Below are 26,332 nucleotides of genomic sequence, written 5' to 3' on the forward strand. Positions count from 1 at the left end.
TCCATACAAATTGTGAAATTTTTTGTTCTAGTTCTGTGAAAAATGCCATTGGTAGTTTGACAGAGATTGCATTGGATCTGTAGATTGTTTTGGGTAGCACAGTCATTTTCACAATGCTGATTCCTCCAATCCAAGAACATGATATATCTCTCCATCTGTTTGTATCATCTTTAATTTCTTTCATCAGTGTTTTATAGTTTTCTGCATACAGGTCTTTTGTCTCCTTAGGTAGGTTTATTCCTAGGTATTTTATTCTTTTTGCTGCAATGGTAAATGGGAGTGTTTCTTTAATTTCTCTTTCATATTTTCTTCATTAGTGTATAGGAATGCAAGAGATTTCTGTGCAATAATTTTGTATCCTGCTACTTTACCAAATTCATTGATTAGCTCTAGCAGTTTTCTGGTAGCATCTTTAGGATTCTGTATGTATAGTATCATGTCATCTGTAAACAGTGACAGCTCTACTTCTTTTCCGATGTGGATTCCTTTTATTTCTTTTTCTTCTGATTGCTGTGGCTAAAACTTCCAAAACTATGTTGAATAATAGTGGTGAGAGTGGGCAACCTTGTCTTGTTCCTAATCTTAGAGGAAATGGTTTCAGTTTTTCACCACTGAGAATGATGTTGGCTGTGGGCTTGTCATATATGGCCTTTATTAGGTTGAGGTAAGTTCCCTCTATGCCTACATTCTGGAGGGTTTTTTATCATAAATGGGTGTTGAGTTTTGTCAAAAGCTTCTTCTGCATCTATTGAGATGATCATATGGTTTTTATCCTTCAGTTTGTTAATATGGTGTATCACATTGATTGATTTGCATATATTGAAGAATCCTTGCATTCCTGGGATAAACCCCACTTGATCATGGTGTATGATCCTTTTAATGTGCTGTTGGATTCTGTTTGCTAGTATTTTGTTGAGGATTTTTGCATCTATGTACATCAGTGATATTGGCCTGTAGTTTTCTTTTTTTGTGACATCTTTGTCTGGTTTTGGTATTAGGGTGATGGTGGCCTCGTAGAATGAGTTTGGGAGTGTTCCTCCCTCTGCTATATTTTGGAAGAGTTTGAGAAGGATAGGTGTTAGCTCTTCTCTAAATGTTTGATAGAATTCGCCTCTGAAGCCATCTGGTCCTGGGCTTTTGTTTGTTGGAAGATTTTTAATCACAGTTTCAATTTCAGTGCTTGTGATTGGTCTGTTTATATTTTCTGTTTCTTCCTGGTTCAGTCTTGGAAGGTTGTGCTTTTCTAAGAATTTTTCCATTTCTTCCAGGTTGTCCATTTTATTGGCATAGAGTTGCTTGTAGTAATCTCTCATGATCGTTTGTATTTCTGCAGTGTCAGTTGTTACTTCTCCTTTTTCATTTCTAATTCAGTTGATTTGAGTCTTCTCCCTTTTTTTCTTGATGAGTCTGGCTAATGGTTTATCAATTTTATCTTTTCAAAGAACCAGCTTTTAGTTTTATTGATCTTTGCTATTGGTTCCTTCATTTCTTTTTCATTTATTTCTGATCTCATCTTTATGATTTCTTTCCTTCTGCTAACTTTGGGGTTTTTTTGTTCTTCTTTCTCTAATTGTTTTAGGTGTAAGCTGAGGTTGTTTATTTGAGATGTTTCTAGTTTCTTGAGGGAGGATTGTATTGTTATAAACTTCCCTCTTAGAACTGCTTTTGCTGCATCCCATAGGTTTTGGATCGTCGTGCTTTCATTGTCATTTGTTTATAGGTATTTTTTGATTTCCTCTTTGATTTCTTCAGTGATCTCTTGGTTACTTAGTAGTGTATTGTTTAGCCTCCATGTGTTTGTATTCTTTACAGTTTTTTTCCTGTGAACGATATCTAGTCTTATAGCATTGTCATCGGAAAAGATACTTGATACAATTTCAATTTTCTTAAATTTACCAAGACTTGATTTGTGACCCAAGATATGGTCTGTCCTGGAGAATGTTCCATGAACACTTGAGAAGAAAGTGTATTCTGTTATTTTTGGATGGAATGTCCTATAAAAATCAATTAAGTCCATCTTATTTAATGTGTCATTTAAAGCTTGTGTTTCCTTATTCATTTTCATTTTGGATGATCTGTACATTGGTGAAAGTGGGGTGTTAAAGTCCCCTACTATGATTGTATTACTGTCGATTTCCCCATTTATGGCTGTTAGCATTTGCCTGATGTATTGAGGTGCTCCTACGTTGGGTGCATAAATATTTACAATTGTTATATCTTCTTCTTGGATTGATCACTTAATCATTCTGTAGTGTCCTTCTTTGTCTCTTGTAAAAGTCTTTATTTTAAAGTCTATATTGTCTGATATGAGAATTGCTACTCCAGCTTTCTTTTGATTGGCATTTGCATGGAATATCTTTTTCCATCCCCTCAGTTTCAGTCTGTATGTGCCCCTAGGTCTGAAGTGGGTCTCTGGTAGACAGCATATAACAGGTCTTGTCTTGTTTTTGTATCCATTCAGTCTTTGTCTTTTGGTTGGAGCATTTAATCCATTTACATTTAAGGTAATTATCAATATATATGTTCCTATTACCATTTTCTTAACTGTTTTGGGTTTGTTTTTCTAGGTCTTTTCCTTCTCTTGTGTTTCCTGCCTAGAGAAGTTCCTTTAGCATGTGTTGTAAAGCTGGTTTGCTAGTGCTGAATTCTCTTAGCTTTTACTTGTCTGTAAAGGTTTTAATTTCTCCGTCGAATCTGATTGAGATCCTTGCTGGTTAGAGTAATCTTGGTTGTAGGTTTTGCCCTTTCATCACTTTAAATATGTCCTGCCACTCCCTTCTGGCTTGCAGAGCTTCTGCTGAAAGGTCAGCTGTTAATGTTATGTGTATTCCCTTTATGTTATTTGTTGCTTTTCCCTTGCTGCTTTTAATATATTTTATTTGTATTTACTTTTTGATAGTTCGATTAATATGTGTCTTGGCGTGTTTCTCCTTGGATTTATCCTGTATGGGACTCTCTGTGCTTCCTGGACTTGATTGACTATTTCCTCTCCCATGTTAGGGAAGTTTTCAAGTATAATCTCTTAAAATATTTTCTCAGACACTTTCTTTTTCTCTTCTTCTTCTGGGACCCTATCATTTGAATGTTGGTGCATTTAATGTTGTCCCAGAGGTCTCTGCGACTGTCCTCAGTGCTTTCTATTCTTTTTTTCTTTATTTTGCTCTGCAGTAGTTATTTCCACTATTTTATCTTCCAGGTCACTTATCCGTTCTTCTGCCTCAGTTATTCTGCTATTGATTCCTTCTAGAGAGTTTTTAATTTCATTTATTGTGTTGTTCATCACTGTTTGTTTGCTCTTTAGTTCTTCTAGGTCCTTGTTAAACGTTTCTTGTATTTTCTCCATTCTATTTCCAAGATTTTGGATCATCTTTAGTGTCATTACTCTGAATTCTTTTTCGGGTAAACTGCCTGTTTCCTCTTCATTTGTTTGGTCTGGTGGGTTTTTACCTTGCTCCTTCATCTGCTGCATATTTCTTTGTCTTCTCATTTTGCTTAACTTACTGTGTTTGGGGTTTCCTTTTCACAGGCTGCAGGTTCGTAGCTCCCGTTGTTTTTGGTGTCTGCCCCCAGTTGGTAAGGTTGGTTCAGTGGCTTGTATAGGCTTCCTGGTGGAGGGGACTGGTGCCTGTGTTCTGGGGGGTGGGGCTTGATCTTGTCTTTCTGGTGGGCAGGGCTGCATCCGATGGTGTGTTTTGGGGTGTCGTTAACTTAGTGTGATTTTAGGCAGCCTCCCTGCTAATGGGTGTGCTTGTGTTCCTGTCTTGCTAGTTGTTTGGCATGGGGTATCCAGACTGGAGCTTGCTGGCCGTTGGGTGGAGCTGGGTCTTATCATTGAGACAGAGATCTCTGGGAGACCTCTCGCCGATTGATATTACATGGGGCCTGGAGGTCTCTGGTGGTCCAATGTCCTGAACTCAGCACAGCAGGCCAGAGCACCAAGACCCTGTCAGCCACACAGCTTAGGGAAGCCTTCAGCCAAACAGAAACATCGCAAACAGAGCGCACACCTATAGAAACCCTCTGATAGTTTCCATTCCTTTCTCTATCTATGTATTTTAAATTGATTTAATAAACTGTATTTCAATCACCTTAATTTGGTCTGTGAGCCTTCCTATTCCAGGATTTCTGGGATAGCTTGCCTGGTAGAGTACTTGAAGGCTTCTGCAGCCCAGGGTAGTTTCCCACATTACAACATATATAATAGAAGGAAATGATAAATTTCAGTTGGAGCTTAGTGAAAACAAAGATGTAATTTTTCCCCATCCAAGTTCATGGATGCGGAGTTCAAGTTCCCGTTTGTGGAGCAGTTAAATGCTCTAGTCCTAACGCAAGCTATGTGGCCTGCTAGAAAGCCAGTGGTTCCCTTTGTTTCAGATTTTTAGAGTATTTTTGATCAGATAGCTATTGTAATGGGGAAAGGATAGCCTAACCTTTATGTGCCAAGTAGAAATTTTATCCGTTTGAGAGGCTACCTCACTATATACATCAAGAGTCCTTTCTGACTTTCAAAAGAAAAAGTCATGGTCACCTAGAGGTCAGATTCCTAGACCACATGCATCACTTGATTGGGATATTAGAAGTACAGGAAATGAGGCTGGTCCCTATTAACTCCCCAGAGTGTCCTGGAACATGTACCCCCAGAATTAGGATATCATGGTGTTTCCTAATTACTGTGAAACTTCTTCTAGGTCCTAACCTGGGATCCATGAAATAACCCTGACTTCCCCATATCAGTTAAATCACTTTATGTTGGGCAATTCTCTTAACCTCACTGAAGTTCAGAGCTTACATTTATAAAATGAGGAAATTTGCATTTTACATATTCTAGAAGGTGAACTTTAGTACTGCCAGAGCTGTGATTACATTTATGACAAAGATTAATCACAAGGCAGCCTTGGGCATTCTTGCTGGAAAAAGGCAGAATACTTACTTAATGAGAATTTTATTTCTGGTCCAGGAAATTTCAGGCTGAGGATAGGATTCCACTGCACACATGAAAGTAGCCACTTCTTCAACTAAGGCATCCACTGTCTCAAGAGGAGTGGTGATGACAGGGGCTGAAAGGAGAGGAGAAATCAAACGAGAGCATTCTACAGTACTGTTTACTAATTCTTCTGTAAGTAGGCAGAGGCCACCACATACCTGAATGAGAATGACATTTCCCCATAGTAGAAATTTGCCAAAAGGAAGGAAAAATTTTGTGCAGAGGATTTTGTTGCTACTTCTAAAGTAGGCATTTGAGAATCAAAAGAGAAGGCTCTCAGGAGAGTCGAACTTAGATTTATTATATATGGGTAGAGGCAGATCCAGGTTTTGTGAAGTCCAAAGTTATATAATTTAGGTGTCCTTTTTAAGAAAAAATACATAAAATTATTAATATAAAATGTCTGTTGCCTCCCTAACACCAATCAGCTTGAAGGGAAGTGTCACTGAAGGGAAGTCAAAGTGAAAAGAGAAAGCAATCTTAACAATTCCCGTTTAAAAACAATTTTCCCCAAATTTTGTTAAAACATATGTTTATATGAACACATTGCTAGAAACCACTGGAGGTCTTAGAAGGGGGCTCCTGTAAATGAGAGGCTTTGAAGGTGAAGCTTCATCAGATTTATAAAGAATTCACATCTGCATTATGAGTAGATTAGAAAAAGACTCAATACTAAAAAGACAACCCAAACAACAAATGAGCAAAGGATCTGAACTGACCTGTCTCCAAAGAATGTGTACAGATGGACAACAAGCATGTAAAAAGATGCTCAACATCATTAGCTATTAAGGAAATGCAAATCGAAACCTCAGTAAGATACTAGTTTACACACACTAGAATGGTTATAATAAAAATGAAATATAACAACAAATACTGGCAAGGATGTGGAAAAATTAGAACCTTTGTGCATTGTTGGTGGGAATGTAAAATGGCACAGCCACTGTGGAAAACAGGATGGTGGTTCCTCAAATAAGCATAGAATTAATATATGATCCAGCAATTCCACTTCTGGATATATGCCCAAAAGAACTGAAAGCAGAGACTCAGATAGATATTTGTACACCCACGTTCAAAGCAACATTACTCATAGTAGCCAAAAAGTGGAGCAACCCAAGTGTCTGCCAACAGATTAATGGATAAACAAAATTTGGTATATCCATTCAACGAAATATTATTTGACAATAAGAAGAAACAAAGTATTGATACATGCTACAACATGGATGAAACTTGGAAACAATAAACTAAGTGAAAGAAGCCAGTCACAAGAACGACAGACTGTACAATTTCATTTATATAAAATATCCAGAATAGTCATTATCTGTAGAGACAGAAAATACATGAGTGTCTAGGAATTGGGAAGAGGATGGAGGGATTAGGGAGTAATCTATGGCTAAGGAATGCAGGATTTCAAATAGGTGTAATAAGAATGTTCTAAAATCGATTATGATGATGAATGCACAGCTCTGGGAACTGTATACTTTACCCAAAGAGACTGGTATGTGAATTATATCTCAATAAAGCTGGGGGTTTTGTTTGTTTTTTTTTGCTTGGTGTGTGTTTGTGTGTATGTGTGTTACAAAAAGAAAGACAAAAGGAAGAGAGGCTATTAACATGGTCCCTCTCTCCTCCCACCTCCATGAAATGAGGGTCACCTGGCTTAGAAGAATTGGGGAGGAAAGAGAAGTTAAGAAGGATGAGAATGTGTTGGTAAAGGGATGCACCCCACTTCAATTTACAAATCTGTGAATCCCACCAAAACAAAGGGGTGAGGTCCTGGTCACCTCAAGGGTTTGATGGTGTGAGAAAGTGCTGGCACCTGTATTTGGGTGAGTCTGAAAATCTACCCCATTGCATAATCTGATATAAAATAATTATCATCATCACCGCTTTGTTATTATTATTTATCAAAGATTTATTTACGATTTTTCATGGAGCAGGCACTGGGTTGACTAGACGCAAAAAGATGTGTAAAGCACATCTCTGCCTGGTAAGAATCCACCATCTAGATGACAAGGTAGGACAGATACATAAAATGATCAGCTATAATAATCAGTTATGCCTGCTATCCTGGCATAATTGTTAATAGTACCCCCATACTCCAAAAATACCTGAGTTTGGACAGTAAATTATATGATCATTTTAGTTAAAATGCAAGGTGCCTAGGAAAGCCAAGTAAGTAGTGTGAGCAATATTTTAGATGTACGGTAGGGGGTGACAGCCCCATAAAACAAGAAGAAAAAACTGGCACATTGGCCATTAAAAAATGCATCCAGTATCTAAATGAAACTTATTTTTTCAGTAAACTCAGAGGCAAACTCATTGGCTGAGAGTAAGGGAAATGGTGGTTGGGAGTGTCTACTTAGCCCATATCTCTTTCGTAAGTGTTATTCTTTTCTTAAGGTCCAGTTTAAGCATCATCTCCTCCCAATCTCCCTGACTTGCTAGATAGAACCAAATGCCCTTTTCTTTAACCTTAGAACCAAATGCCCTTTTCTTTAACCCTGGGTCATCCTATATATGTCACTCATAGCGCTTGCCACACAGATGCTATTAGAATGATTCGTTTATGTCTTTGTCCCACACTCAGTTATAAAAACCTTAAGCTTTGGGTCAGGGACCATGTCTCAGACCTCTCTCTATCTGGAGGGCTAGCACGCTGACTAATGTATTGTTTAAATGAACCAAACTCTATTACTGAGGCCTTTATAAAAGGCATAAATTTTTTAAAAGGTTGAGAGAGAGTAGGTGAAAGAAGAGGGCAGAATTTTGAGGTGAAATGATGTCTTTTATATTTTATATCTAGGCAGCAAGGCCCCCCTTTTCCCAACTTTGCACTAAAATGACCATTAAAATATACAGAATGCTGTACAAAGAAATAAAGAAATTAAAAGTATTAAAGAATAGTTAAGGGCTTCCTTGGTGGCGCAGTGGTTGAGAATCTGCCTGCTGATGCAGGGGACACGGGTTCGAGCCCTGGTCTGGGAAGATCCCACATGCTGCAGAGCAACTAGGCCCGTGAGCCACAACTACTGAGCCTGCGCATCTGGAGCCTGTGCTCCGCAACAAGAGGGGCCATGATAGTGAGAAGCCCGCGCACTGCGATGAAGAGTGGCCTCCACTTGCCACAACAAGAGAAAGCCCTCGCCCAGAAACGAAGACCCAACACAGCCATAAATAAATAAATAATAAATAATAATTAAAAAAATAAAACAAAAAAAGAAACAACTCACATTATTAAAAAAAAAAATAGTTAAGAGACATAAAGACAGACAGGCACTAATAAACTTCTAACAGAAGTTCCAAAAAAAAAAAATAGAAGAAATGGCATAGAAGTAATATGCAAAGGGATAAATCACTGATCATTTTTCAAAAGTGAAAAAAAAGCAGAAATATTCACATTGAAAGTTTCCACTAAGCATCAAGCCAGATAAAGAAAAATAAATTCATCCTTAGATACACTGGATTAAAACTTTAGAAAATTTAAGATAAAGAAAATCTTAAACCTTACTAGAAAGAAAAGATCAATCACCTTAAGAAGAATGCCAATTAGGCTAACCTGATATTATTTGGCAACAATTGATACCAAAAGCAATGGACCAGTATTTTTAAAAGGCTGAGAAAAAAATAACTGTTAGCCTGGAATTCTATAGCCAGCTTAGATAATCATTTTTTTAAAAAATGAAGACAAAGTAAGTACACAGACAAATACTGAGAGTATTTACCACTGAGACCTTCTCTGAAACAGTTACTAAAAGTATATAAACTCCATAAGAAATAACTTGTACCCAAAAGAAAGGGGCCAGTGAAGAGAAACTGTAGTTAGCATAGATGGTGGTAAAATATAATTGCAATTTTAGACACTGTGGAATATATATTTTTTAAACTCAATAATTTTTGTGTTTAAAAAAACAGTGGAACTAGAATTCTAGACAAACAATTATAAGATGAAAGTTTAGGGAAGAAGTTCAGCAGATTGTTAAAACATTCTAAGTTCTTTACTGTAAGCAGGAAGATGACAGAAACACTGAATAACTGTAAACATGGGGAGAAAATATATGGTTAGAGACATATTGTTAAAATTTCATTAATGCTTACCACTAAAATAATAGATTAAAAACCAAAACCTCCAGACTAGCAGAAGAAAAAGAGACTAGAACTGTATCAATTAAAAAAAAAATGATGAAGAAGCAGAAAAGGAGGATAAATAAGCCAAGAAAAGGTATAGTTAACAGAAGACACAAATTAATGTGGAAGAAACATGGCCAAATATATCAGAAATCACAATAAACACCCATGGTATAAACTGATCTATGGAAAGACAGACACTATCATACAGGATTAAAAAACACAAAAGACATGCCTAAATAAATTAAAACAGAAACGTTGGATATAAAGAGAATGGAAAATACATATGAAGTAAACACTACTCAAAACAAAGTGATAAAGCAATAAAGTAGTACTAAGTACTACTAAGTACTACTTAGTACTAAGTACTAAGAAAAAATGGAATATAAGGTGATAAGTAAGCCTTTAAAGAATGAAGAGAAATACTTCTTAATGATAAAAGGAAGAATCCATCAGGAAGATACAACAATCATGAAGCTTAATTATTTAAAAATATAGACTCAAACAAAGCCCAAACTAAAATTAATATTTCCAGAAGATATAACAATGAAGTAATAGGCTACTAAATTTTTAAAGAAAATTACACACACACACGAGAGTGGAAAAATGAATGAGTAGCAAAATGTTATAATCATTTACCTCCTAGTTGTGAGCATTATGTGTAATTTTGTATTTTTGCTTTGCCATACCTTACAGCAAAGGTTTTCCTTACAGGAAAATACTATATGATGTTTAAAAATATGTAAAATTAATATATATTATCTTTGTAATAAAAAAATTATAGGACATAAATCAGGCCACAGAAATGTTAATTTTCCAATGCAGTGGAAGCAAATTTGTAATTGATAACAAAGTTTGAGAAAGTCAATCTCTTAAGAAAAAAAGCAGATTTTTCTAAACAACTAATGAATGAAATAAGCAATCAGTCGCATAATCACATAGATATTGAGAGATTAAAAAACAAAAAATATTATAGTAAGGTCATAGGATGCAGGTAATGATGGGCCCAAAGGTTAACTGATAGTATTGAATGCTTTCATTGCCTGTTGAGGAACTAGACGGTAAGAGGTCCTAGCACAGGACCTGAGTTCAAATCCCTGCTCTATCACTTCCTTCTCAGCTCCACTGACTCACTTAACTAGTTGCCTTGGCATCTTCAGCTGTAGACGGAGATAATAAAACCACCGCATAGGCTTGTCATGAGGATTAAGTAAGTGAATATACATAATGCATTTAACATTGTCCATGGTCCATATGGAACACTCCGTGTTATTTGATTCTATAATTTAGAGACAGAAACCTGAACTGTTCAGCTGTTCTCCCGGTTTCTGTATTACCTGCAAATTACCATTAATACTTCTAGGAGTCTATCCCAAGGAAATAATCCCCAAATGGAAAGGCATATAGATGAATTTCACTGCACAAAACTAGATTAATTGTACTAAATTGTACTAATTGTATGAAAGTGGAAGAAGAGTTAGGCACACAGCTTTGTCTTCTAGCTGTGGTCTGCTGGAGCTGGCTTGTACTGGCTTGCAAGAGTCAAGTGTTAATTTTTCAGAAATTTAACAAGACAATGGAATAGAGCCATTATTAAAAACTAAATTATATAAATTTGATTAGATAAATTATGTTAAAAACAAAGTAATAATACTCAACATTTATCACTTTCTAATTATTTTTCTATATTTTACTATTATCTATGTTCTTGTGGTTATTTACATCTAATGTCTGTAGAAACTGTAGGTGTGCTACTATACATCTCCTCCCAACTCAGTGTTTGTTGGCACCTGGATATGGGCTGTGACTGGAGCATTTATACTACAGCAGTCAACAAATGTAACATATCAGGGCCTTTTTTCCTCAGAGAGGCAAATGTTCAACATATATTAGCAACTGTTATCTAAACAGGATACTATTTACACAGTCACTGCAAATGGTAGTTTGAAGATATTGATGATATAAAATATGCTCATACTTTAGTGGCAGGGAGCAGAATTGCATAAACAATTTTATTATGATATCTTTTTTTAGGGTATGTAGAAAAAAATGGAAGAAAATATATCAATATGTTAACAGTCCTGGAAGTGTGGGTGATTTTCTCTTTTACACTTTTGTATATTTTGTGTTTTCAATATCATTCTTAATGGCCGTGAATTATTTTTACCCAAAACCCCAAACTTTATTCATCAGTTTCTTCTCATTCAACATACAGATGCAGAAGTGACAGAGTTAACAGACATAATATTATCTTTCCAACGAGGCAACACAAACTCTGTTGAGATCAGTTAAGATCAAAGAAGTAAATCTTAGAATGCCTTGATAAACTTAGACATGGAGAAATACATGAGCTCTTACTAAGAACAGCTTCCCTTAATGTTCAGTGGCATGACAGTTTTATGTGAGATTTGATTCTGTGTTTAATAATTTTAGCATCTAAAACTGATTAAAAACCTGCTATCAGCCATGCATTATACTTTTCATTCATGATCTCATTTATTTATCACAACAAACGAAAAGGCAGATACTTTTATTATTCCCACTGGCAGATGAGGAATGAAGGCGACGAATTGTTCAAAAACTTGTCTAAACAAAACAAAAGCAGGAAGTGATAGAACTGAACTTCAAAGTTAAATTTGATTGAAAGTACCTATCTTTTAACTCTAAGCTATACCATGTCTTCGGTGTGGTACTACTTACTCACAGAAAGGGAAAAAACATGATTGACATCAATATCAATATCAATATCTATAGGCAGAGTATAGTCAGTTAAGTCCACTTTGCCCATGTTCCAAAATTATCCAAACAAATCTGCTTTCAGATTTTTACTGGCACAATCACATAGTTGTATTTAATGATATTTGTTGACTCAGCAGACCGTCTCCTGTTTGCTTTCATTCTACTATCCAGCTTTCATCTCAGCCAGGGCCTGTTTAAACTAGGACACTATTTCTTCCCTCAATCCAAGGACCACATGAACAACAAATACATGAAAATAAACACAATGCTTTTCTGTACCCAAAGAGTAACTTAACTTGAATACTAGCTGCTGAGAAGGATATGATATTACCCTTTTATGGGCTCTAGCACATGGCCATTGACATACCAACTTCTGAGTGACCAGCTGCTGACTGACATAACCAAATGACTGAATAAACAAAGAAGTCAGGTGTATTTGCTCCTTTCTGTTCCAGTAAAATTAGGGCTCAGACTTGGAACATATTCATGCTTTTCTAACATCATGAATACAGTATTGTTTTTTCGGTATGACAAAACACTTTGGTGTCGGAAATTTTTCAAATCCCCCAAAGAAAGAGGATGTTCATATCTTAGAAACTGACACATTTATTCTGCTGGTGATGTAATCAAACATAAGTTATTTTTTCTTATGATGTTTTTGGAACTTGTAAGTTTCATTGATCATCTCAATAATTATTGTTATCTCACTTATTAATACTGTATCATTAATTCTTTGTCACAGAACACACTCTTGGTCCTTGCCTTTGGGAATGCCACTGGGGACAGGCAGGTAGGAATTCTGGGTCAGCCTGTTAGAATTTCTGAAATGACCTCTCCTGGGGGGCATTCCTTTGGGATTAAGAGATGATTTCATAGGGACTCATCTAAAATATGCTCGTTCCCCAGAAGTGATCACGCCACCAATCATTGACAATCCTTAGCATAGTACATAACATTATAAGTTGAGCACTGGTAGGTCCTTCATTTTAGGAGAAAACTGAGGCTTACAGTGACTACATGCTTTCCCTAAAGACACACAGAAAGGCATTGGGGACTAGAAAAGGAACTCGATTGTAGCATTCTCTTCCAGGCCTGCAATATCCTTGTTTCACTTTCTTCATTATTTGACCTAGACGACATGGTATGTTGCCATATAATCTCAGCTCCCTTACTCTCTAGTCCTTTAGCTGCACTGACCCTGGAAAGTACCAATCTTGAACTAATCCAACCAGCTGTCTTCACTGCTCATATGTTCATAAAGTATTGTTGGATAAAGTGAAACAACAGTGGATCAGGACCATGATGGGCATGCAGTCTCCAGCCCCAGCGGGTCCTCAGCAAGGACATATGGTCCTTCTACATTCTCGGATCCACTTCTCTCATCTTCCTGAATGGAACCATTTCCTTCAGGTCCTCTAGTCATCCCTTACTTGTCACTTTCCCCCAATAATCTCACGTCCTATTTCACTGAGAAGTTGCCTAATTCACCTTTCGAAATATGGTAGAAATCTTGCCATTTCTGCTCTTTTTCTGTTCTTTAAGGTCAATAATATTTAAAGCAACTGTGTTTCCTCAAACGTGGAATGAGTTACTCTTTCAATATACGTTAGTATAAAACATTCATCCAGGACTTGGTGTCCTGGATTTCAGTGACAGCTGTGCCTGATCTGACTTAGTCATATGTCGAATTTGTGAATTCTATCCCTGTAGACGTATGATTTAGAAGAAGAAGTTACTAAAATATGCCTCAGGTTAAATCACTTGAGACTCAAGAACTTCTAGGTATGGTAGTTATGGGGTAATTTTAAAACTGGAATTTGGACGGGAGTTCTTTGTGCGTAGCATGTTAACAAATTCAGGGCTGCTTACATGAACTCCTATACTCCTCCAGAAAATCCCACTATACACTTAATACTCCCTGATAAAGCGTTAAATATTATTGAAGAATGTGGTTAAGGCGAATGTTCAATGAAATGTTGACTATTTTCATACATGACAGTTTATAAAATTTTCCTCCTTATGGTTTGATGCTGAGCTCATGATTGAAAGTATTACTAGTTGAAATGATTCAGAAAGATAGTGACTTTTCCCTTTGTCTTTGAATATTAGGAATATCAAGTAAATTAAAACTATAACAATACACTATTAATTCTACAAAGTTGGTTATTAATGTTATTGAGGAAATCCCATGCCGATGGTTGGAAAAGAACCCACGGAATACTCTTGCAGTATTTTAATTGTGTCAGTTTATTTTGTGATATATTATGCTGCAGACGCCTTGATTCATTCACGATAAAGGACTTAGGAAAAAGATATACCATCTAAAAAGCCTCTTACCATTATTGCCTTCTGCCAAGAATAGAGAAAACAACTAGAGATATTTTGTGTAGAACAATTTCATTACTTTCAATAGTATTAAAATAATCGCATATTAATGTGTTTTTTTGTACCAATATATTCCATGTACTTCAACATTAACAATTTTAAGGATTGTGTTTTCATGATAATGTTTATTCTCAGAACTGGTAAGTGTAGTTAATGAATGTTTGCTCTTCCAGGCCTGGTGTTTTGGCTAAGGCTGGTGTTAAACCCATATTAATTTAGATTTTACAATAATACTCAAATACTCTCTTTGAGTAGGCTAGGCAAAAATATTGTTTTAATTTTTTGATTTTACAGTCTAATTAAAGCAGTAAATAAATTATGAACAAATAAACAAGTTTGGGGTAACAATCTGGCTATTTTATTTAGAAGTCGGGGTTTTGGCTTTGTTACATTTATGCCACCGTTTTTGAAGTTTTCAAAATAAACATAGTGTGCCTCACCTGTAAAGTCTGGAAGCTACAAATCTTCTCTTTCTATAATATAAATTAGGAGGTTGGGTTTGGTTTTTCTTCATGCACGAGATTCTAATTTGAACCAGAAAATCAATTGTCCTGCTCCTTGTAAGACTGGATTTCAGTAAATTTTAGCATTTAACCATGTCATTTTTATGTAACTTCATGGTTTAGAATAGCACAAATAAATTTATAACAATCCGTAAGTCCAAACATCCAGGTGCTGCCTTTCCGGACATCCGTTGTATGATCAGGAAGTATTAAAATAATCTGAAGCCAATGTTAAGTCTTTCTGGCTATTATTAGCTATTTGGAAAGATCTAGATTCTCTTTTATCTGGAGCTACCTTAAAGTATTAGTTGACAATTAGACATTTAAATACATTTGAAGATACCGTTGTACTCACGTAAAATAGAAAAAGAAAGCAACAAAACAACATAAGTCTATGAAATCCGACTGTTTGTGAAGAAAACTGTATCTTGTTAGCATGTGAATTTTGACCTTGTGCTTCCAGAGATTCTAATGAACCACAAAATCTAAGCTATGTTTCCCATCTACATACAATATATTACCTTCACTTATCTATACAATACAAACCTGTTCAGCTCTTTGGTAAAGTAATATGAAGGGAAAATAATTCATTTGAGTGTGTCATAAATCACAGAACCTTTCTTTACTCTACTACAATACATTTAGTTTGAAAATTCTGTAATATCATTCAATCTGCTTTCTCGTGTCTTTGTAAAAAGATTTCAATGAAGCCTCCAGTCACTTCACAAGTCACCTATTTTCCTATCTTTCTTCCTGCTTTGAAATACCCTAGTCTCAGTTTCATAACACGCTGGCCAGAAACTGTGGACATTCTTGCTACTGCAACAGGTGTTTGTCAGTTTCTTAAGTTGCTTTCCTTTCCCCTGAGGTGGTGTTATTTCCGGTACATTCCAAAGGCTCTGAAAAAAACCTTTCACAGTCTCTTGCCAAACCAAATCATGGCTCCAGCCTCTAAGTTATTGAGAACCCATTGTTCTTCAGGCTTTTATCTTATAGGCACTTGTGTGCGTCTTTCTCTAATTCCAACGTGGGAGGAACTAAAATATTGATTAAGAGTTTTGCAAAGCTGAAACTGAAAATGGAAATGATTTTTGTTCAGAAGCAAACACTCTGGATGTCTGGGAGTGCGGTTGATTATATTCCTGGCAAACCTGATGTGAAAAGGTTTTCATCATCCATTTAGACCACCCTGAAGTTTGACATACACATAAACAAACTGACCTCGATAACTTGCAGTCTACCTGCTAATGCTTCCCCTATAAGTGAGGCCTCCACATGCACTGAATGGCTGAACTTTTTATTGCAGAACTTAAGCAGGGGAGGGATAGCAGTAGAATGGAGACCATCAATCAATTGCTTATTTATACAGTTTTCTCCCTCTCCATATACTGCACCCCTACTTCACCAAGTAAAACCCAAGTGTGCCATAATATGAATCAGTCATGATCGGAACACACGCATGCACCTCAGAACTATTATAAGGCAAGAGAAGACAAGATTGCTCAAACCAACCTTTTGGAAGTTTCTCAGTCCCGCTGAAGGCAACCAAAGTAAGAATATGTACCAGTGGAATGTTGACAAGCTCTCTCATGATTAATCCAGGCTCAGGCAGCAGAAAGTTCTTTCTGGACAACGCGAGGAAAATGCCCCTCCAGTTTACATTTTAAAGCATAGTTTGTTCCAAAAGGGTCGTCTGCTAATGACTGTTTGTGTCAGCAGCTCCACTGACTCTAAGTATAATCAGGAATTCTCAGACTTGGCTGTAATGATGGACACGGCCAGCTGGTGAGTATCCACTTAGGCCAGTAATGCAAGTGTAGGGCTGGAGGAACAAGGGAAAGAAAATCCCTTTAGAATCCCTTTTAAGACAGTGGTAGAAGGACAATACCAGATGCCTTTTGCAACCATCACTGGATTCCCCGAGGTATAGTTATCCTGGTCTTCTGAGTCAGCTCACCATCCCTCCCGCACTCACCCCAGAACCCTGGGCATATCTAATCATGACTCCTCCCCATTTCTCACTTCCCCCTCCCACATCCATCCCGTTAACAATTCCTACAGATTGCACCAACTCGATATTCCTTGATTTCCTCCCCTCCTTTGATTCCAGCTAGTCTCACCCTATCCCAACCTCCCTTTCAGACATTCGTCTTCTTGCAATGACAGTGGTAACCTCCTGTCTGTTCTCTGTGCCTTGTGTCCTACTGTCCTCTAATCTCTTTTCAGATCGCCTGTCCTACTCAAAAGTCTTCAGTGGCTCTTCATCACATAGAAAAAAATATTCAAATCTAATATGACGTAGGAAGGCTCGCTGGACTCTGCCTACGTGTTTAGCCCCATCTGCTACAATCCCTGCCTCTAGTTTAGTATTTAGCAACCTGGTTCCCCGTTTACAGCCTTCCTGCCTCCATGAATTGTTCCTACTGTTCTCCCATCTTGGAATGCTTCCCCCTCCTCTCCACCCAGTTAATACCTATCTCAGCTTGATCATCATCTCCTCCTGGGAGCCATCCTGGACCAAAACTCCCACATCTTCCCAAAGTTGCATTAGGTTTACCTCCTCTGGGCTTCTCTGTCATTGGACTTACCACGTGGTTTTAAGACTTTTTTTCCGCTTGTGTTGGTGTCTCCCTCATTCTTTGGCTTCATGAGTCCACAGGGTCAGCAGCCATGGACTGTCAATTGCAGCAGATTCTTCCAAAATGTTCTCCTATGCGAATTGCCTTTTCCCACTGGAACAATGTGTCTTGGAGACTTTTCCATGTTCATGTACAGCACTACCTCATTATTTCTATTGGCTACACAGATTTCTAAATCGTGGATGTATGATGGTATATTTAACCATGCCCCAACACTGTATGAGAGAATCCATTTCCCCATACTCTCATCGACACTTACCTTTGAATTTTTACATTTAAGTAGAATAAAAAGGGTATGTCGTTGTTTTAATTTACATGTATTCCACTCTTACTATTGGTAATGAGAATTTCTCATCTGTTTGTTATTCATTTTCCTCTTCTGTGGCTTTTGTCTATTTTCCTCTTAGGTCATTTTTCTTTTTCTTATTAATTTATAGGCATTTTAAAAACTACTCTGGATGTAAATAATTTATATCATTGGTCCATTGTATGTTTTGCAAATATTTTCTGTGTAGAATAGCTCTACTACCTAGCCATAGTGATTGCTTCAGAAATGGGCTTAGGGCTCAAGCTGGTTTACGGCTCAAGATCTCCACGGTATTTTACTGGACCTAATACAAAATAAGCTCCTCTTTCTTAGATCACCACCTCTGAGGACCAGGAAAGCCAAGGTTGCTGGAGGCTTCATGCTTCATTAACGAGAAATAGTGTGCAAAGCCAGAACGATCCATCAGATTTCCTTGTTTTTGAAATTAATAAATTCCTTTTTATTTTTTTTGCTTGGCTAATATGAATTTGATTCCTTAAATTGCAATCAAAATAATCCTGATGTAATTTTAATAGAAGAGATATAAATTTGGTGTGGTTTCTGCTCTGAGAATATCCTGCGAATGCTACATACTTCGTGGGAAACTTTGACATTAGCAGGATAAGCACTTTTTTTTAAATGTGAAATTTAGGAATCAGCAGGATGAACAGAGTGGCTGTGGTTCCCATAAGCAGCACTAGGGAAAGCACAGGGTTCCAGAGATTTGGGTGACTATAGATTTATGAGCTAAAATTAAGCTCAGGATCACCACCAGCTGTTAATAAAGGGAAGTCCAAGGTGAGTGATTCAAGGGGCCTCTATTCAGATGTCCAGGAGGAGGATTTGGGAGTGAGCACTCTCCATCCTCTTTCCCTTTCCCCTAAAGTAGAGAACAAGCACTGATGGTGCCCATTTTGAATCCAACAGGAATTGTACCCTCTAGACCAGTGACCCCAGGAAATTATCCCCTACTTCAACTTCCACCACACCCTGAGCCTGAAGGTGACAACAGTACTGTGCGAAGCTAAGGGGAGGCAAAACTCTGTGGAGGGAAAGCCAGAATGTGTGGCTGCGGGCTGGTTTAAAATGAATCACTCTATTTCTGTTTTGCATATAAGTTCATTTGTATCATTTTTTTTTAGATTCTACATATAAGCAATATCCTATGATATTTGTCTTTGTCTGGCTTACTTCACTTAGTATGATAATCTCTAGGTCCATCCATGTTGCTGCAAAAGGCATTATTTCATTCTTTTTGATGGCTGAGTAATATTCCATTGTATAAATAAAACACATTTAAAACATGATACAAATGAACTTACATGCAAAACAGAAATAGACCCACAGACACAGAAAACAAACTTATGGTTACCAAAGGGGAAGTGGGGGAGGAATAAATATAGGAGTTTGGGATTAACAGATGCAAACTATTATATATACAATGGATAAACAACAAGGACCTACTGTATAGCACAGGGAAATATACTCAATATTTTGTAATAACCTATAAGGAAAAAGAATCTGAAAAAATATATATATATATGTATGTATAACTGAATCACTTTTCTGTATATCTGAAACTAACACAACATTGTAAATCAATTATACTTCAATTGGAATAAATAAATAAACAAATAAAGTGAATCAACTGTTGGCTAAGAGAAGCCGCTGGCGAGTGTGGCTTAGGCATGGACGCTGCAGCAGCTCCCAAAGTGTAGCAGCTGGAGGTTGTCAGCCAATTATGGTCCTTGCAGCAGTTTCTTGGAACCTGGATACAAAATGGCCTTCCATCCTATGATACAAGCAAACCTATTCCTTATAAAGCAGGCTCATTCAGCCACAGAGAGTGGAGACTGGGTGCCAGCCAGTTATTTGGCTTCTTTCTTGGGCATGTGGAGAGTAAATGGGGCTGATGGCCAGTCGTCCCTTCAGTAAAATGCACTCAGTCACCAGGGAAGCTTGTCCTGCCACCTCTGGTATCTCTGCTTCTTCATCTCAAGAGCTGGCCACAAGAGCAAGTAGCACCATGCTGAGCTATATCTTAAACTTGATGCCAGAATTCGACCATACAGCGGCTGATGAGACCGGCCCCATTCCTGCTGGAGTCAGCACATCCCCCAGTCAGTGCTGATGGTCTGTACCCTGCTCTCATACATCTGCTGAGGCTTGGCAAGGAGCCCCTTCTAATTATCACGAAGGGCAATGACCTGGTTCTCTGCCTCACCGGTCAGCAGACAGTGGTTCAGAAATGCCACATGTATTGCCCTCTCCAGAAAATTCCTGGGAAGTCAAAGGGATATTCTGGAGTTCTATTTTTGCAAATGGATTTAATGTCTGATTAAATATTAGGATGGCAATTAGAGATGCATCAATATTCTGGGAACATATACCTTGTAAAATTGGGAGGGACTCTTAAAATGTTTATTCAATGAATGAATGAATTATATTAACTACCTACTGTTTGCTGAACATTCAGCAGGAATCAATGGAGCAAGAAACAATGGCTGGTGATAGAGTGAATATTATACAATAACATTAATAATTAACTAAATTATAATCTGGAGAGATACATTGTGCTGTGAAATTATATAAGAACTGAGCCTGACCTAGTCTGAGGGCTCAAGAAATGCTTCTCTGAGAAGACGCTAGTGAGGCTTAAACCCTGCAGGATAAGTAAAAGCCAGACAACTAAACTCGGGAGGTCTGGGAGTGGACCATAACAGGTAGTGGGAGAAGAACATGGAAATGACCCAGAACATGAAGGATGTGACGTGATGGAAAGAAAGCGGGTCAGTGTGTTTGGAGTATAGAAAGTGAGGGTAAAACCTACAGAGGCAGGTAGAGGAGGTCATTCAGGATCTTGTATATTTCAGTAAGCACTTCATTCTAAGAGCAGGAATAACTCATGGGAATGTAGATCACAAATAAAGCTATAAAAGTGAATCAGCTAGGCTAAGGGGAGAGTGTAGAAGGACAGGAAGCCCTAGAACTGAGCCATGAAACATCCCACCCTTTAAAATTCAGTAGAAGATAAAGAGCCAGAGAAAGAGATTGACAAGGAGCAGCTAGCGAGATAGAAAAAAAACTGATAGAGTGTCACAAAAGGGAAGGGAAGGGAAGAGAGCGTTTCCAGAAGGAGAGCCTACTTTCCAGGACTGTTCTGAATGCTACCGAGAGGTCGAGTAAGAAGGAATGGAAAGGTTTCCATTGAATTTAGCAACATAGAAGTAATTAATGACGTTGACAAAGGGCAGTCTCAGGAAACAATGGAGAATGAGGTGAGAAATCAGAGCGGTATAGAGAGATAGAAGAGTGAATAAGAGGTGTGAAAATGGAGACAGTATGGAAATATGATTCTCTCAAGAAGAGTGACTATGAAGGGACAGAGAAAGTTAAGCAGCTGGAGGGAGAGGTTGGATGAAGACAGAACTGATTTTTCATTTACTTTGAAGGTGTGCTGTGAAGGATCCTGTAGAAAGAAAGAGGTTAAAGACACAGGAGAGAAAAGAGATAATAGACAATTCACGGTCTCAAGGAAGCCAGGTGGATAGGATCTTGTAGTAGAAGATGATGAGGAAGGGATAAGTAGGGAAATTTTTGGCAGGAATGGCAAAGAGTTTACTGAGCCCTCATCTGATGACTTCTATCATCTCTATCAAGTAGAAGATGAGGTCGGAGAAGATTTAAAACAGTTACTCTGGAGAAGAAGAGAACACACTGCTGAGATTGCTCAGTATAGAGTCATACTGATTCTCATATACCCTGGTGTAATTTTTTTTCTCTACCAATTCTCAGCTTTCCACATAACAGATGTTGAATTGTTAGGTTTATTTGGGGGATGGGGGAAGGAAAAGGTATTTGTCAGTGATATATTAACCCAAGGAAACAGCATTCCAGAAGAGAGAATGAAGTGTAATGATAGGAAGCAAAGTGGATGTATTGAGTTAGAGATAGTCAATAAACCAGTGATGATACTGGCAGGACAAAGAAGGTAGGAAATGGACAATGGGAGCAAGCAATGAAAAGGGTGAATTCAGGGATGGGGGTAGGTTTAAACCAGTTTAGGAGTTCATATTGGGAACACAGCCCATGACCCAGCGCCATTTTGCTTATGTGTAGTTAAGCTCATTTCTCAGAGTGGAGACCAGCTCTGTAGTTGTTGCTATTCACATGAGGGGCAATGAGGTTGTAACAGTGTAGATGGAGAGAAAAGGACAGATTTAAGACAAGTATGGAAAGGTGAATCAGAAGGATTTGTTCATAAAGACAGATTTCCAACTGGAAAAACTGAGTGAATATAGAAAATGGAGTATTGTATGCTAGCAGGAATTTCCAACAGGTATATGTATATCTTATATATCTCAGGATGCTGTTTGGGTCCCAAAACAAAATAGATGGCCAAATCAAACAGAATAAAGGAAGATGTACAAAGGTGTAAGGTATTGGGAAACTACAAGAATTAGTGTGGAAACTGTAAACCACTAACAGTCGCCCTTTGCCCTTTCTAGGCCTAAGGGTTTAAAGGGCAGAAAAACATTTACTGGAACCTAGAGGCAGAGATGACTGTGTTGAGAGAGAGCTTCCTAATAGGAGCGAAGACCTTTGGTTGAGGGATTCCACCAGCTCGTGAGAGTGCCTTTGATTTCTGCAGATTCTCACCATTAGCGAAACCCAACAGGAAACAAGAGGGCAAGAAAGCCCATTGGTAGAATTCAAAGAAGTCAGTTTCCACAGCCACAGAGCAGGGGAGAAATTGGTCTGGAGAACAAATGGAAGGACACCCCAGGAGGCCTCTTTAGGAATTCCAGCTTCACCTGGAGCACAAATGAGATAACAGATAAGAGAGGCATACCAGTATTCCCATTCGTTGTAACAATTTCTTTTTGAATCATTCAATCATTATGTCATACTTCACCCACCTCTCTAATTGTTCCCAAAGATTGATTACACTGCTTCTATATCAACCACTATTTGCCCCTTTGAAATACATCTTCGATACTACAATGTGTTACAGGGACTTTTCCAGACTATGGGTCTACTTCTCTGGCTTTTCTAGACTATGGAACAAAAGTATTCTCTGAGGCCTCTAACCTGTTCATATCCCTGAATTTAGCACTTCTTCCTGGTTCATCGAACCCCTCTGGCAGCATCAAGAGATCAGTCTGAAAATCCAATGCAAAATTCTAATATGGTTACAGTTCAAAGACTCTGAAGTTCCTACATCTGGCTTAAATAGCACTGAGGGAAGAAGTCCTCCACCCTGCCTACTGGGAATGCCAATTTCATCAGCCACCTGCTAGAGAAATGTTTGGAGCTGCCATTACTCTCCAGGTTTCGTCAACCTTGCCTCAATCTTCTGCCACAGGCTGTTCAGCCCCTTAATGCTGCTGCCAGTGGGATTTTCAAGTAATTAAAAAAATTGTCCACTACACGCCTATTAGAATGGCCAAAATCTGGAGTACTGACAACACCAAATGCTCGGGAGGATGTGGAGCAACAGGAACTCACATCCATTGTTGATGGGAATGCAAAATGGTACAGCCATTTCAGAAGACAGTTTGTGGTTTCTTACACAACTAAACATACTCTTACCATCTGATCCAGCAATGGCACTCCCTGGTATTTACCCAAAGGAGTTGAAAACTTATGTCCACACAAAAATTTGCACACAGATGTTTATAGCAGCTCTATTCATAATTGTCAAAACTCGGAAGCAACCAAGTTGTTCTTCTGTAGGTGAGTGGATAAATAAACTGTGGTACATCCAAATGATGGACTATTATTCAGTGCTAAAAAGAAATGAGCTATCAAGTCATGAAAAGACATGGAGGAAACATAAATGCATATTACTAAGAGAAAGAAGTCAATCTGAAATGGCTACATATTGTATGATCCAACTATATGACATTCTAGAAAAGGCACAGCTATAGAGATGGTAAAAAGATCAGTGGTTTTGAGGGGCAGGGAAAGGAGGGAAAAGATGAGTAGGCAGAGCACAGAGGAATTTTAGGGCAGTGAAAATACTCTGTATGATATAATCATGATGGATATATGTCATTATACATCTGTCCAAACCCATATAATGTCTGACACCAAGATTGAACCCTAAGGTAAACTATGAACTTCGGATCATCATGATGTGTCAGTGTAAGCATCCTTGCTAAAAAACATACCATTCTGGTGAGTGATGTTGATAATGAGACAGGTATGCATGTGTGGGGCAGGGGGTGTATGGGAAATCTCTGGACCTCCTTCTCAATTTTGTTGTAAACCTAAAACTGCTTTAAAAATATAAAGTCTTTTTTAAAGAAGAATTTATGTAAAGAGTCAAGTACAATGATAGTATTCATGCTTTTATAAAAGTTTTATTATAAATATTGAAAAATTATGACAACTACAGATGTCCTTTTATGACCAAGAACTAGTCATAAAAACATCTTTGCAAGGAAGGCATTATACTCTATAGTGAAGTTGTTTTGTTTTGTTTTGTTTTAATTCAGTATTTGAAATTCCTTCTATGGTTGTGTGAGTTTTGGTAGGAGGAAAGTCTATGCTGTCCCCACAAAAGCTAAGAAAAGTGAACACTTACTCTTGTGAACCTGCTAGCTGGGTATGGTAAGTGACCTAAGCTCAGACAATCAGACGCCTTTGCCGGGACTGTGAATCTGGAGCAAGTGTCACAAAGAAAGAGGTAGTTAGAATTCATGCCAGTGGTGGTGGCATCAAGTGTTCAGTGGCAGTGGTGCCAAAGGCAGCATGCGCCCATAGCAGTGCCTTAGCAGTATCCAGTGTCTAGCGATGGCGGTGCCAGTGCCCAGCGTTCAGCTGCAGAGCTGTGTCATCCTGACCTGGCTGTTCCTCTGTTGAGATCATGGCCCAAGTGCTTGCCACCTTAGGTTCCTGCCTGGCTCTTCAGTGTTCCCCAGGATTCCATAAGCTACCCAATATCCTTCCCCCAAGTTCCCTTTCTCCTAAATAAACCAGTCATTTGTTGTTGATTTCAACAATAAATGTCTATTGTGCAGAAAAGAAAATTAAAGCTTTGAAAGGTTGAAAATGTGTCCGAAGTTTTATAACTAGTAAATGATGGAGGCAGAATTCTAATACAGGTCTGTCTGGCTTCTAAATGTGATTCCCGCCCATCCCAGCCCCCAAACCGCTGCATCTACAATGCGGATACAGTATACGCTTCATATGATTGGTGGGTGTTTTCACGGCCAAACAAGCGTAGAGGTTGAACTAGTCAAGGTAAGTGGTGATTTTATCTCCTCTGACGAATACAAACTGAGAAATCAGGGAAATAGCAAACATGGTTATACAGTAACTCTGGAAGAAGGATGGGGATGGCAAATGCTGTCCCAAGATCACATTGGACATGTCCTGCCGTAAGGAGGTGAGTCATCTGGGGTTCTTTACAAATTGGTGTGAACAGTCATAGTAAGCAGGCTGGCTTAGAAGGTGACCCAAGATGTATACATGACTACAGATGAGATCAGTCAGGTTTTTGGTGGGACTTAGCCAATAAACTTGGGAGGCAGGTAAGTACATGCCTCCTCCCCTTTGGGACCAAAACTAACTTCCTCAGCAGGCAAAACTTAAATATTCCCGAACTTCTAGGAGACCAGACGGTTCATGCAGGGCTTTCCTCCTAGTCACTGCTTCCCTTCTACTTCCTGGTGCCTATTCAAACCAACCAACAAACAAAACCCAAAACCTCAGTACTTACTGCCTTCAGACTTAATCTCATCCTGCAAAGTATTCCAGTTTTCTATGGAAATGCAGGAGGTAATGACTTATCTGTAAGAGCCGGAGATGATAGCATCAGGAATTACTGGCCCTAGAAACCTGGAGTTTCTCCACCGAATTACTATCATTTGTGTTCACCCATTGCTTTTGCCACTCACAGGATTGTGAATGGGAGACTTAATTATTGGATTTTAACTACTTAGCCTACTGTCATCAATATTGACTATGAATTTCTTGTGCGTCTACCTATCTTGGTGTATGAGTGAAACCAAGGGCAATTATCAGTTAGTTAGCCATTAATAAATAATAAACTGTGACCTGCCTTCACTGGATCAAGCTTGCTTTAATTTGGTTTTTTACAAAAACTCCCATTTCCTCCAAGCCTCACGTAGCCTAAACAACGAGATGTTTGCCCAAGTTGTTTTTTTGGAAACTTGGAGTCAGCTGTGTCCCGTTTGCCCTTAAGCCAGAAAAAACTGGTTGGGACCACTGACCCTCCAACTGGGCATGCGCGGGTGTCCGCTCAGTGACCTTTTGACGTCAGAGGGCCAGGAGCTCCACCCTCAGAACATGCTGGTGCCACTTTTCTGGAGGTGCGGCCAGTGAAGAAGCCGGTAGCTTAGTTGCGCCTGTGCAGAACTAGAAGTGCCTCAGCTGTTTATTATCTCCAATCACCTTTCCCGACGCCCCAGCTTTATCCCATAAATATCCCGAGCCCTTCAACTTTGCCAACGCGGATTTGAGATTCGTTCACCCGTTTCCTCGTTTGGCTGCCTCGTGAATAAACCCTTTCTCTGCTGCAAACTTTGGCATCTCAGGGTCTGGCTTGCTGCGCCCCCGGTGAGTGAACCTGGTTCGGTGACATTAACACCTAAGATGTCAGGCAAGTAAGTGTACAAATGAT

The 26,332-nt window shown here is 38.4% G+C and overlaps 1 protein-coding gene across 3 annotated transcripts in view; it reads right to left on the minus strand.

The window, feature by feature from the left end:
- The window catches only part of MUSK (muscle associated receptor tyrosine kinase), a 106,589-nt gene extending 81,220 nt beyond the window's left edge, over positions 1–25,369 (minus strand). For all 3 annotated transcript variants that reach the window (XM_082469271.1, XM_082469270.1, XM_082469269.1), the window contains exons 1-2: positions 16,249–25,369; positions 4,931–5,057 (exon numbers count right to left, since the gene is read on the minus strand). In XM_082469271.1, coding sequence (XP_082325397.1) covers positions 4,931–5,057; positions 16,249–16,327 — 206 coding nt within the window. In that variant the 5' untranslated portion in view covers positions 16,328–25,369. The remainder of the gene's footprint in view (positions 1–4,930; positions 5,058–16,248) is intronic.
- Between the last annotated feature and the right edge of the window lie 963 nt (positions 25,370–26,332).

The sequence above is a fragment of the Balaenoptera physalus genome (assembly GCF_965194825.1).
Source record: "Balaenoptera physalus genome assembly, chromosome: 7".
Lineage (NCBI taxonomy): Eukaryota > Metazoa > Chordata > Mammalia > Artiodactyla > Balaenopteridae > Balaenoptera > Balaenoptera physalus.